This window comes from Schistocerca piceifrons, chromosome 8 (assembly GCF_021461385.2).
Source record: "Schistocerca piceifrons isolate TAMUIC-IGC-003096 chromosome 8, iqSchPice1.1, whole genome shotgun sequence".
NCBI lineage: Eukaryota > Metazoa > Arthropoda > Insecta > Orthoptera > Acrididae > Schistocerca > Schistocerca piceifrons.
In genome coordinates, this window is record NC_060145.1 from 414,799,933 (window position 1) to 414,814,025 (window position 14,093).

The 14,093-nt window shown below is 41.0% G+C and overlaps 1 protein-coding gene across 2 annotated transcripts in view; it reads left to right on the top strand.

The window, feature by feature from the left end:
- Window positions 1-524: 524 nt before the first annotated feature.
- LOC124711311 (cell cycle checkpoint control protein RAD9A) overlaps window positions 525-14,093 on the top strand; it is a 47,224-nt gene continuing 33,655 nt past the window's right edge. Inside the window, exons 1-3 of one of the 2 annotated variants that reach the window (XM_047241328.1) lie at window positions 525-648; window positions 2,409-2,614; window positions 2,710-3,031. In XM_047241328.1, the coding sequence (XP_047097284.1) occupies window positions 2,609-2,614; window positions 2,710-3,031 (328 nt within the window). In that variant the 5' untranslated portion in view covers window positions 525-648; window positions 2,409-2,608. Of the gene's footprint in view, window positions 649-724; window positions 874-2,408; window positions 2,615-2,709; window positions 3,032-14,093 lie in introns of those variants that run through there. The other variant, XM_047241327.1, reaches the window with a different exon arrangement.

A 14,093-nucleotide genomic window follows, 5' to 3' on the forward strand; every position in this document is an offset into this window, starting at 1 on the left:
AAGCCACATTCACCCAAAGATAAATCACATGCGGTACAAGAGCCTACTTAACAGTGCTTCACGTCGCCAATCTATCATTCATTTTACATACATCTGCGTCATAGAGTGGAGAGCCAGTGTGGTCTTTACAGAAAACAACAATACCAGGAAACAGAAAATGATGGGAAATAGTGCGTAGTCTTTTTAAATACACTGAGTCAGAATGATAGACGCTTCGAAGACGTAAAGTTTGTACATCATTTCGTTATCGTGACCAAGATTCCATGTTTAAAAATCATTAATACATTTCAACAAAAGTGTACTGTATGTAACAATAACAGAAACGCCTGTCTGTGGCAAAAACGTGAAGGAAGCGCTTCTACATAACCTGAAAAGTTTCGAATATAGCGGCATAAAACCAAATCTGATTAACTGCTGCCCATTGGCTAGCACATAATACCCTCCCATTGGCTGCGTCGAACTCGACACGGTAACGCATTACCAACATACGTGTAATATCACGAACAATCGCAAATCGTGGACAGAACTTTGTAACGTTTAGGGCGACAAAAAATACCATGTAAAAAATCAGTCGTAACAAGCCTTAGTGGGAGATAAAGAGCCTATACACAGGATTGTCTAGGGGAGGACAGAAGCAACTCTGAGTTTGTAAGTACCAGAGAGCATTGGTAGCATGGTTGTACAAACATCGCTGGTAGACACTCAATTTGCAAATAATCTTTGGTTGTGATAGGAGGTTAACATTTGTTTATGTTATGGGTATGGAGGTATAGTATAAACAATGTGTGATAAGTGAACCGAAAAAATATGTAAATCATGTATGTCTACATTGTCACATTATGAAGTGTATCATCCCGGGCTTGAATGTGAAAGGTTTGCGATTTATTTATTTTATGCTAGAATTTAATATTTAGTTCCATTCCATGCAGAGCCTCAAACTGCATGAATAAATATCCTCTGCTCCTCCTCCATAATCCATATATTAAACAGCACTAATCGAGAGGGAATGTTAGAGTTGTACTGCCTTACGAACAGAATTGCTTCGTGCAATCAAGTGCAAGAACTTGTATGATATGATACCTCAGTCATTGAGTATATAAAACACCCTGGTGTATTGCGAGTAACCTATCAATGCTGTCCCTAGCGTTTACATAAATTGGTTTGTTGCACGCACGAGTCTTCGTAAATATGTATATTGTATGACACTGTTTTTATAATTTGGTCATTATTTGTAGTGATATTAGGTGGTAACTGTATACGCGCATGTAACGAAACAAGAGGTAATAGAGTGACGATTTTGCACTTATTAACAGCAAGCTTAAGGTGGGCAACACTACGACCAAAAACAACTTCCACAACGAATTCCAGGAGATAATGTTAGTACAGTAATGAGTATCATACATTAATATACATGTATTCAGCAACCTACCAGAGCACATTAAATGTCATATAGATCACATTTTGGAGTATGAGACAGAATTAAAGATCTTTATATGGGGTGACTCCTCCTGCTCTAGTGAAGAATATCTTCATAAAATCTCTGAATTTAATGTTTTAAGTTAATCTACAGGCCTAATTAGTACTGTAATACTCCTTTACTATTACATTAAAGGAACATATTTAACTTCTTTCTTCATCTGAGAGAGCACTCTCCATGGGACTCATGAAATGTGATTAATGATGTGTTACACAATCAGTGACTCCCACTAGCAGCTACTGATATTTAAGATACATTGCACATATATCAAAATTTGCAAATAATTACATTTTTACCATTGGTAGCAGAAATGCACACCATAAATAATTTATTTGTTTTTGCAGCACAAACTTATGTAATAGCTACTATCACATAGCTACCTTTACAAGTACTTGTGATTCAGAAAAAAAATGATATAGAAGGTAGGGGAAACAAATGACTCCTCATTCCTGAAATGCCCATGCATTTCTCATCTGCATTTACTGACTCCAGTGTTTATTAACACTGGGCACCTGGAAAAATAAGTATAGTACAGAGTTGGCAGAAGTATCATTTTAGGATAGATTAAAATTATAATAAAAAATCTTTTTTTACTCCACTTTCATATTTAAAAGCGGTACCATTTTATGCCTTGAGATCTAAGTACTTACATATATTGCTAATTCAGCCACACATAATGTTCCATGAATTCAATCGTGAGAGATAACTTTCTGGGGTATGGAAGAAGTCGAGCTGTACACTAACAGACAGACAGGAACTATGGACCAATTCCATGTTACATCTTGAACTGTTTTTAAATATTGAAATTAGTGAAAATTGGTTATAAAATTGTAATTGGTCCTTTAGTCAGATACAGGAGGTTAAAATGGAAAAACATATCAAGAGCTTTATTGAAAAATAAACTGATATACATTTTTGTTTGTTTCTGCAGTACTGGCAAGAGCAATACAATCATTAGCAAAGATTGGGGATGAACTTTATGTAGAACCACAAAAAGATGGCATTGCTTTTAGGAGTGTGAATTCTGCCCGATCAGCATATGCTACATTTACATTTTCAAAGGCTTTCTGTTCCTATTACAAAAGGGAAACCAGCACTGATAATGAGGAAATAGTAAAATGTAAAATATCAATGAAGGTATGAGTTACTGCATTACAGTAGTTACATATATGTTTTCTACAGCTTTACCTTTTATTTCACTCACTTTAGGCCTACTGTGTTTTATTTTGCAGTCTTGTGCTCCAATTATTCGTTCACCAGCAAATTTAGATAAACAAGTGGAAACATGTTTGATTCATCTTGAGCGTGACGGCACAAAATTAATTTTTGAACTACGCTGCCGTCACAATGTAGTGAAAACACACTATATGCCAATACTTGAATGTGAAACATTGCAAGCTGTTTATCCAGTGGATGATGTACCTAATAAGTTATTGCTGGAAGCCAAAATACTTGCTGATGCTGTGCACAACTTCCAGTTGACACAGGAGGAAATATCACTGTCAGTTACTTCAGGGAAGGCGCTGTTGAAAAGCTATAATGATGAAGTGATAGGTACGTATTAGCATCAATGCATATTTAATTTAAAACCAGTAGCAGGCCATTTTGTACGTTCATATGTAGTTAGTTTTTGGATTCCATGCCATTACATGTCTTCTTTGTTTCTACCTCATTACAGTAGATTTAAGTGACTGCTGATTTTTAAAATTATATATAATAGGAGTGTCAGACAGGTACCAAGAAAACAAAAAACCACATAGCTGCAGACACGTTGCAACCCCATCTTGCGGCATCCGCTATGTGCTCCATGGGTGGCCCATTTCTTTTTGCCAAGTCCACTCTCACTGCTCTCACCCAGATTCTAGCCTTCATAGGAGTTCCCCCACACCATCATGCTAGACAATGGACTGTGATCCCTAGTGGCAGATTTCAAACAATTCTGCACCTCCAGTTCAAGCACCAGTCTGCCATTTCAGCCCTCCTTTAAATGTCAAAGTGAAGCATGTGGTGCATACACTTAGGCAACATATGTCAAAAGCAGCAGGCACCACTACAGCTCCACTCATGCTGTTTCTCAGTACAGAAAAGGGACATAGCCTGCCAGACTCCTCCATGGGCAGCTGCCATGTACTCTCCTCCACCTCCTGACCCCACAGCCCATGGAACTTAGCTGTGTGGACATGCTTGTATGGGGCAAAACATTCATAATGCCAATCACAGTGTTTGCTACCCATGGACTGTGCCTTTCGAGGTGGACACTGAGGCATTTGGAGTGCTGGCATGCCCATGTGCTCCATCCATGGCTACCATCTACACCATTGCTGCTGACTCAGTGCATGGAAGCAGAGGCTTTTATGCCAGGCCTCAACCCGTGCCACCATTTGCCCTCCCCCTCCATTGTCTCTGGTACTTCCAGCCCTATGCAATCATTCTGGGCGAGGGATCTGGTATCCTAGTGCAGTGAGTCCGTAGACCCAACAGATGGCATGAGGATCGATGATAGGCACTAGGTGGTGTGGCTGCATTTGCAGATGCCGCTGTCACAGCTGTGGGTGCCACCGAAGACATGCTGGCCTATCAGCAGCTACGGCTTTCCTTTAAAGCCAGTAACTTTGCAAGCAGTTGTGGTTTTTGAGTCGTTCCCAGTTTTGTCTGATTATTGTCACTATATTAGGGTCAGATCCACATCTGCCCCTGGAACTGTTTTGCAGTTTAAAATTGTGCTTAAATTCTCTGTCTTACCATTATGTTATCTATTTATAACCTCCCAATGTTGCATGTATAGTCATGTGTCAAGGTTCTTAAAGCAAGCTTTTGCAATTGTAAATGTGACATTCCAGCCCGAGATGCTGAAGTTGGCAGTCACGTGTGCAGGAGCTGTACTTTCTTGTATGTGTGAATGGTGTGTATCTCTTTTTACTGATGAATGCTGTGACTGAAAGCTTTGTGTAAGAGTCTTTTAATTGTGTCTATCTGTAACTTAATGTGTCTTCTTTACAGTAATTAGCAATCTGTCTTTTTCTACAGTGTTGATATTCCTACCTGTGGTTTCGATTGTTTGTTAACTCTGTGCAATATTCTACCAGGAGAGTTCCATGTTCATTCCTTTCCTTAAGTCTATATTCTCGTACTATTTTTCCTTCTCATGCTTTTTGTACTGTTAAATTCCAGTTGTCCATCACAATTAATTTCTCATCTACCCAGAGGAACTGAACAAATTTTTGTCTCTTCAGACATTTTTTTCAATATCTTTATCATCTTTGGAGCTAGCAGACAGACATACTTGTTCTGTTGTGTTGGAATTTAGCTTTGTATTAATCTTGGCTTGTTCACTATGCTGTTCATAGTAGTCCACCCACACTCATTTTTCTTATTTGTTATCAGCCCTGTGCTCCAGTGTTTCCTCTGTCTGATTTTTTTGTTGACAATCCTGTGCTCATATGGCCAGAAATCCTATTTTTCGTACGACCACACGTAACTATTTCATACTATATCCAACTTCAGACCATCCACTTTCTTTTTAAATTCTCCCCTACCTGCCTCGTTAAGAGAGCTAACATTCTGTGCACTTCTCCTAGAACACCACACTTGTATTTTCTGATGACAATAGCATTCTGTGGAATCTCCCCCAGAATCTGAATGATGAACTGTTTCATCTATGGAATGTTGTACCCAAGAGGATACCATCATTATTAAACCATACATTACTGCTGCATGTCTTTGAGAAACTATAGGGCTGCAATTTCCCCTGGTACGAGCCAACTTGCCGCACTGACATAGAAGCATGTTGGCTGATGTTGCTTGGCCAGATGAGTTGATCCTCAAGCCTGTTATCCCTCCAGCTACTGAAAATGCTGCTGTTCCAGTCCAGAAACCATAAGTTAGCCTGGTCCCTCCACAGCTACACCTCCGACATGGCAGCACCTATGATATGGATGTCCCGTTGTTGAGGCGAGCATGCCACCCTATTACACCTAGGTCCCCTGTTGATGGGGTGTTTGTTATTATATCATAGTACATACTGTGATCTAATGATTAATGGAAAATCTCATATAAAGATGTGAAACAGATACTAACAAAGACATAGAGGGGCTGGCCAGTACTTACCTCAGCTCAGTACAGCCGATAGATACACAAAAAACAGAACCGAAAATTTACGTTCCTAGCTTTCGGAACAAATGTTCCTTCATCAGGGAGGAGAGAGGGGAAAGAAAGGGAAGAAGGGAAAGTGGATTCAGTTACTCAAAACCTAGGTTATGAAGCAACAGGGACAGGAAAACAGGGAGGGTAGCAAGGATGGAGGCATGGTTGTCAGAGGGAAGCCAAAGATATTCTACTGTAAGTACTGTGCCAGCTTCAAACCAAAGAGGATGCATACAGAAGTAAAGAGGTATATAGTATAAAGATAAACACAACCATGTAGGATGAAAAGATGTGTTAATGGCTAAAGAGGAAAGGGAAAGAGGAGAAGACTGAAGAGTAAATGGGAGTGAGGTTGTTTAACGTAGGTTCAGTCCAGGGGGATGGCAGGATGAAGGGATGTGTTGGAGTGCAAGTTCCCATCTCCGTAGTTCAGAGTGACACACCTCTGTCCATATCAAACCCACAAACAAACAACAGTACCTTCACTTTGATAGCTGCCATCCATTCCACATCAAACTCTCCCTTCTCTACAGCCTAGGTATTCGTGGCAAACGTATCTGCTCCAGTGACAAATCCCTCAACAATTACACCAATAACCTGACCAGTGCTTTCCTCTCCCGCAACTATCCTGCAGACCTTGTCCACAAACAGATCTCTCGAGCAATACATTCCTCCCCGTCCAACAACAATGTTCCTACCCCCAGACCACACAGAAGCATCCCCCTTGTCACCCAATATTATCCTGGCTTCGAATACATCAATAAATTACTCCGCCAGGGATATGACTTTTTCAAGTCAACCCCTGAAATGAGATCATCCCTTGACAAAATTCTCCCCACACCACCCAGAGTTGCCTTTCGTCGCCCCTCTAACCTCTGTAACGTCCTTGTTAAACCCTACAATATTCCAAGACTACCTTCTCTACCCAGCGGTTCCTACCCCTGTAACTGACCCCGCTGCAAAACCTGCCCCATGCATCCCCCCACAACCACCTACTCCAGCACTGCTACTGGTAAAACATACACAATTCAAGGCAGGGCCACGTGTGAAACTACACATGTCATTTATCAGCTGACGTGCCTGCACTGCACAGCCTTTTACATCGGTATGACAACAACTAAACTGGCTGAGCGCATGAATGGACACAGACCAACTGTCCGCCTAGGAGATGTCCGATACCCAGTAGCGGAGCATGCCCTCCAGCATAATTCTAGGGACCTAGGAACCTGCTACACCATATGTGCCATTTGGCTTCTCCCACCCAACACCAGTCCCTCTGAACTGCGGAGATGGGAACTTGCACTCCAACACACCTTTCAATCCGCCATCCCCCTGGACTGAACCTACGTTAAACAACCTCACTCCCATTTACTCTTCAGTCTTCTCCTCTTTCCCTTTCCTCTTTAGCCATTAACACATCTTTTCATCCTACATGGTTGTGTTTATCTTTATACTATATACCTCTTTACTTCTGTATGCATCCTCTTTGGTTTGAAGCTGGCACAGTACTTATAGTAGAATATCTTTGGCTTCCCTCTGACAACCATGCCTCCATCCTTGCTACCCTCCCTGTTTTCCTGTCCCTGTTGCTTCATAACCTGGGTTTTGAGTAACAGAATCCACTTTCCCTTCTTCCCTTTCTTTCCCCTCTCTCCTCCTTGATGAAGGAACATTTGTTCCGAAAGCAAGGAACGTAAATTTTCGGTTCTGTTTTTTGTGTATGTATCGGCTGTACTGAGCTGAGGTAAGTACTGGCCAGCCCCTCTATCTCTTTGATAGTACATACTGTGTATGTTAATGTTACCACGTCCATTAGACTTCATGTAAAAAATTCAGGATTGAAAATGGAGTCAGCTGGAGAGAATCTAATAAGTGCAGGCCTAAAATTTGTCCTGAAAATCAATTATAATAAGACTAAAATAATGTTGATCAACAGTTAAATGAATTTGTAGAACCAGTTGATGGCTTTTCTATTTAGTGTAGTTTAAAACAACAGCAAGATGATAGCAAAAGAAGTAAATAGAAGAGTAAAAACAACTTGGAGTATATGTTGTATATTAAGAGGAGTATTCAGACTTAAACTTCTGATACACCTGGAGTGTGCAGTTTACAATAAGTTTATATTGCCAATTTTAATTAATGGCGGTGTAGCATGAGCTTTCAGTGTGCAAATCTTGGCCATCAAGAGATAAGCAAATATTGAGGCAGACATGTAAATAAAAGTTGGATAGACAATGTTAGAAAAAATGCAGAAGCAAAAGTGATGAGTATTACATAAGACTGTAATGTGTAGAAAGGTGTAGAGGGTGCCTCTATCCAGCAGTGATAACAAAGGGCTGAGGGTACTGATTATGATAAAACTGACAATAATGTGAACATATTCATTGTAACTAGAAAATATATTAGCTGATTATTAATGAAGTCTTATTGCTTTAGAGTATAATTCTTTTATCATAGGGTGTTACTGCACCAACATTCTTAAAAATCTATAAGTATCCACTGTGTTGCTTGTTGTTTACAACTTGAATTGTCAGTTTTCTGAAAACTTAAAACATAGATATTTGTTTATGTTGCAGTATTTATCATATGTAGGATGTGTCAAGACTAATTAATTCATTATTTGCATCAGGTATCTGAACATAATAACTATACAATATGTGCCTACCTCACTCCTTTCATTATTTATTAAAATGAGGGCTTTACATTATCATGGCCATAATAGTTTTCAGATTAGTCACTAAATGCTGATAAGGTTTGCTAGTGAAGGAAATTTTTGTATATAACAATCCGCCAAATGTGTGTGTTGGTTGGAACATAATTTGTAAGTATATTTTTAAGCTGTTTACAACCAATGCTGGCCAAATATATTTTACTTTCAACAATGTAGGAGAAGTCATACTGCCACTGGCCATAAAGGAGACATGTTAAGTTGCAGACAGGCACAATTAAAAGACACTTACATAAAGATTTCGGCCACAGCCTTCATCAGTAAAAGAAGGAAACACATCATTCATGCACACAAGCAAGCACACCTCATGCACGCATGAACGCCAAATACATCATCTCGCGCCAGAATGCAACTATCACGTGGGATGCAAGTAGCAATCTGGAGGAGAAGGGGAAGGGATAGTAGTGCATAGGTAGGTAGAGAGATGAACATTGTCTGGTGGAATCTACAGATTTTCCCAGCAGTGCTGCATCAACTGAGCAAGAGACTGAAAGTTACTTTGTAATGAGCTCAAGGAACTTGTAGCAGGATAAACTGAATTTCAATATATAATTTTCAGAAGGAAAAAAATTCTTGGTTAACACTGTGTGTAGTAGATTCTGTATAAATGTAATATTACATCTTCCTTATGTGCAACTTTCTAAATAATGAATTTTATTGTGGTAATGAATTGAGGCTAATATACTTGCACTGGGGATGTAATGTAAACAGCAATGGGGAAATTGAGATTTTCATTTTTAAGTATCTTAGAAAGGAAACTAAATTAAGAATATAGTTCAGGTAATGTTGGAAAAAGTGTGAATTTTAATAAATGGTCACAAGAGAGCTAGATGTATGTATGATCTATTATGCACCCGTCTAAGTACACAAGAGGAGTTCATTTAGTATATATTATGAGTGGGTGTTTTCCTAGTGATCCGTACTCCATCCAAACAGGCCTTTGTAGGTCCAATGATACCAAGCGACCGCCATGTCATCCCCAGCCAATAGGCATCACTGGATGCAGCTATGGAGGGGCATGTCAGTTTTCATGACTGGAGCCGCTACTTCTTAGTCAAGTAGCTCCTCAATTGACCTCACAAGTGCTGAGTGCACATCACTAACAAACAGCATTCAACAGTCCATATGGTCACTCTTTCAAGTCCTAGCCAGTGTTTAAATTTGGCAATCTGAGAGGAATTGGTGTTACCACTGTGGCAAGGCTGTTGAATCGTCCTGCTTGACTACTCCATAAATACATATTTTGTTTACAAAGCGAAGATGTAGAGCTATGGATAGCCTAATAAAAGTCGTCTACCACAGTGTCCACATTAGTCTCTGGCGACTGATGCTTTACAATTCGATATTGACTTCTACGAAGTAGTTGTCCTCATTTGGACTTTGTGATTCTGATATGCATAATGCCAGCATCACGGCAGAAACTTCCAAAAAGTGCAGTTATCAAATTTCAGCACAGCAATCGTCTTCAAATATGGGACAGACTGCTCAGAGTCAGTTACACTATCAAATCAGATAGTATAGGTGTTAGCAATGGTACCATGATCATGGAGAACTGTCACATTTGAATCTAACTGCCACCTTCAGCTAAGATAGGTATCTGTCACTGAACTTTTTGCAGAGCTTCTGAATTGTTTGCTTCATTTCTGTCCGATGATTAGAACAAAGAAATAAAAGACAACATAATGTGGAGCAAATGGCATTAAACAATTGCTGCCCCAGTAATCAATACAAAACATTTTGCCAACAATTTTGTGTTACCACCCACTTGTATTGGAGCTGTATTCCAATGTACATTGAACATAGAAGTTGTCCTAAGAGCACAAGAGCCATGATAAACAAACATCCTGCCGTATGATAAAAATTTTGTGAAGCACCACTGCCAGTGATGTCATCGTGGACACACAGTTAAGTCCAATTTGATCAGGGGAATAAACTGCTTCTATCCATGAAGATGAAATAATCCAGAATTACACTGAGCTGCATAAGGCTAAGATGGAAAACCGAAGCCAAAATGGACAAATTGGTATTTGAATGGGACTGTAATGCCTTCCAAACATAAATTAAATGAGGAAAATATGGTATTCTTTTTAGGGCTGCAGCTATTTTGTCAGAGGAATAAAGAAATGGGTCTATATGTTCAACATTATTTTCCATTCCTTACAAACAAATATGAGAACTACCATACTCACAGTGTTCCTCCTCATCCACTCTTCATAGCAGCTAAACCCTAACTTGGTGACCTTTTCAACTTGCCACATCCCCAAAACTCTCATAACGCTGTCGCTAACCTTTTCACCAAAACCCTCACCTCCACAGAAGTTTCAGTCCTACCCAAAGGCCTCACCTTGAGTCCCACATCCAAATTTAACCATGCTAGACTTGCCAAAGACCTATTCTTCTTCTCCTGATCCCTGCAATGAAAGCACTTCTTTGCACACCAATGCCTCCAACCAAAACCACCCTAATTACAACACTGAATCCCACATCTTCCAGTTCATACCACTGTCCAACCATAATACTCTCCTCCCCCCCCTCCCCCCCTGTCGCCCCCTCACCTAACTACTCACAGGTCACTTTTTGGGAAGTCTTTTAGTTCCAACTAAGCTTCACCATTCTTCCCCAGGTCCCTTTCTCAGAACACCAACCTTTCAGTTGAAGAAAGAATAGCCATGCAGAAACTCAAAGCAAATTGTGACCTAATCATCCTGCCTGCAGACAAAGTTTCCACCACTGTTGTTATGAATCACAGAGACTACCTGGCAGAAAGCTTCCACCAACTGTCTGACTCCACCCATAAACTCTGCGATAGTGAGCCCATCGTAGAAGTCCAACACAACCTCCAATCCCTGCATAAAGCCTTCCCAGAATCTCTCCCCTGAATCCATTTCCCTGCTCACCCCTGTGATACCCTGGACACCCACCTTCTTCATGCTCCCCAAAATTCCCAATCCCAACAATCCTGGATGTTACATTGTGGCTCTACTGAAAGAATTTCGGTCCTCACTAACCAACACCACCAACCAATTGCCTAGAATCAAGCCTCCCATGTCAAAGACAACAACCACTTCCTTCATCGACTCTTTCCATTTCCAGTTTCTTGCCCCCTACCCAACTTATTTTCTTCTCATTTGTGTTCAGTATTCACCATTATCCCATACAGCCCTCAAAGGCAGTTTCCCTTTGGCATGTGGTTGTGCTGTGTGAAATGGCAAATTACCTTTAAAAATTAAACATGACATAGCATATATATATATATATATATATAAACAAAGATGATGAGACTTACCAAACAAAAGCGCTGGCAGGTCGATAGACACACAAACAAACACTTACACACAAAATTCGAGCTTTCGCAACCCCTGGTTGCTTCGTCAGGAAAGAGGGAAGGAGAGGGAAAAATGAAAGGATGTGGGTTTTAAGGGAGAGGGTAAGGAGTCATTCCAATCCCGAGAGCAGAAAGACTCACCTTAGGGGGGAAAAAGGACAGGTACACATCCATCCGCACATACCCAGACACAAGCACATATATATAGATGGAAACATTCCAAGTGGGAAAAATACATCTAAAAACACAGATGATGTGACTTACCGAATGAAAGTGCTGGCAGGTCGATAGACACACAAACATACACATGAAATTCAAGCTTTCGCAACAAACTGTTGCCTCATCAGGAAAGAGGGAAGGAGAGGGAAAGACGAAAGGATGTGGGTTTTAAGGGAGAGGGTAAGGAGTCATTCCAATCCTGGGAGCGGAAAGACTTACCTTAAGGGGAAAAAAGGGTTATACACTCGCACGCACACACACACACATCCGTCCGCACATACACAGACACAAGCATATATATATGTTTTCCTCTATTATAACCATATATATATACCTCCATTACGACAGCTGCCACTCATTCCACATCAAACGGTCCCTTCCCTACAGCCTAGGTCTTCGTGGCAAACGAATCTGCTCCAGTCCGGAATCCCTGAAGCATTACACCAACAACCTGACAACAGCTTTCGCATCCCGCAACTACCCTCCCGACCTGGTACAGACGCAAATAACCAGAGCCACTTCCTCATCCTCTCAAACCCAGAACCTCCCACAGAAGAACCACAAAAGTGCCCCACTTGTGACAGGATACTTTCCGGGACTGGATCAGATTCTGAATGTGGCTCCCCAGCAGGAATACGACTTCCTCAAATCCTGCCCTGAAATGAGATCCATCCTTCATGAAATCCTCCCCACTCCACCAAGAGTGTCTTTCCGCCGTCCACCTAACCTTCGCAACCTCTTAGTTCATCCCTATGAAATCCCCAAAGCACCTTCCCTACCTTCTGGCTCCTACCCTTGTAACCGCCCCCGGTGTAAAACCTGTCCCATGCACCCTCCCACCACCACCTACTCCAGTCCTGTAACCCGGAAGGTGTACACGATCAAAGGCAGAGCCACGTGTGAAAGCACCCACGTGATCTACCAACTGACCTGCCTACACTGTGACGCGTTCTATGTGGGAATGACCAGCAACAAACTGTCCATTCGCATGAATGGACACAGGCAGACAGTGTTTGTTGGTAATGAGGATCACCCTGTGGCTAAACATGCTTTGGTGCACGGCCAGCACATCTTGGCACAGTGTTACACCGTCCGGGTTATCTGGATACTTCCCACTAACACCAACCAATCCGAACTCCGGAGATGGGAACTTGCTCTTCAATATATCCTCTCTTCCCGTTATCCACCAGGCCTCAATATCCGCTAATTTCAAGTTGCCGCCACTCATACCTCACCTGTCATTCAACATCATCTTTGCCTCTGCACTTCTGCCTCGACTGACATCTCTGCTCAAACTCTTTGTCTTTAAATATGTCTGCTTGTGTCTGTATATGTGTGGATGGATATGTGTGTGTGTGCGAAGGTATACCCGTCCTTTTTTCCCCCTAAGGTAAGTCTTTCCGCTCCCGGGATTGGAATGACTTCTTACCCTCTCCCTTAAAACCCACATCCTTTCGTCTTTCCCTCTCCTTCCCTCTTTCCTGATGAGGCAACAGTTTGTTGCGAAAGCTTGAATTTTGTGTGTATGTTTGTGTTTGTTTGTGTGTCTGTCGACCTGCCAGCACTTTCATTTGGTAAGTCACATCATCTTTATTTTTAGATATATTTTTCCCACGTGGAATGTTTCCCATATAAAAACAAAGATGATGCGACCCACCAAACGAAAGCACTGGCACGTCGATAGACACACACACACACACACACACACACACACACACACACACACACACACACACACTTACTTATCGCGAATGGACCCAGAAGGATCACGCAAAGCTTTCTGACGTCGTTTCTTCCATACTTCTTTCATTCGTTCTCCATGTTTTCTTTTTCTTTCTTCTGTCCATTTTGTTCCTGGTCTCTTTAGTGCTTCCTTCTCCGACAATACAATCCACTTTTCCACCTTATTTCTAAAAGTTTTTCTATCTTTGACATCTTTAAGTTCAATATTTGCTTTTTGTAAATCTAATTTTACTTGGCTAATCCATGGTGTTGTTGATTTGACTTTTTCTATGTAAGTGAGAATTCTGTTGGTGAGTCGTGTGGGGGGAAGTCTAGTGACATGTCCATAAAATTTTGATCTTCGCCTTCTTATGTCAGCTGCCAGGTTTGATATAGTTTCTGTGGTTCTTCTTGATTGTATCCGGTATCCTTCTTCTGTTAATTTTGGACCTAAAATCTTTCTCATAATTTTGCGTTCT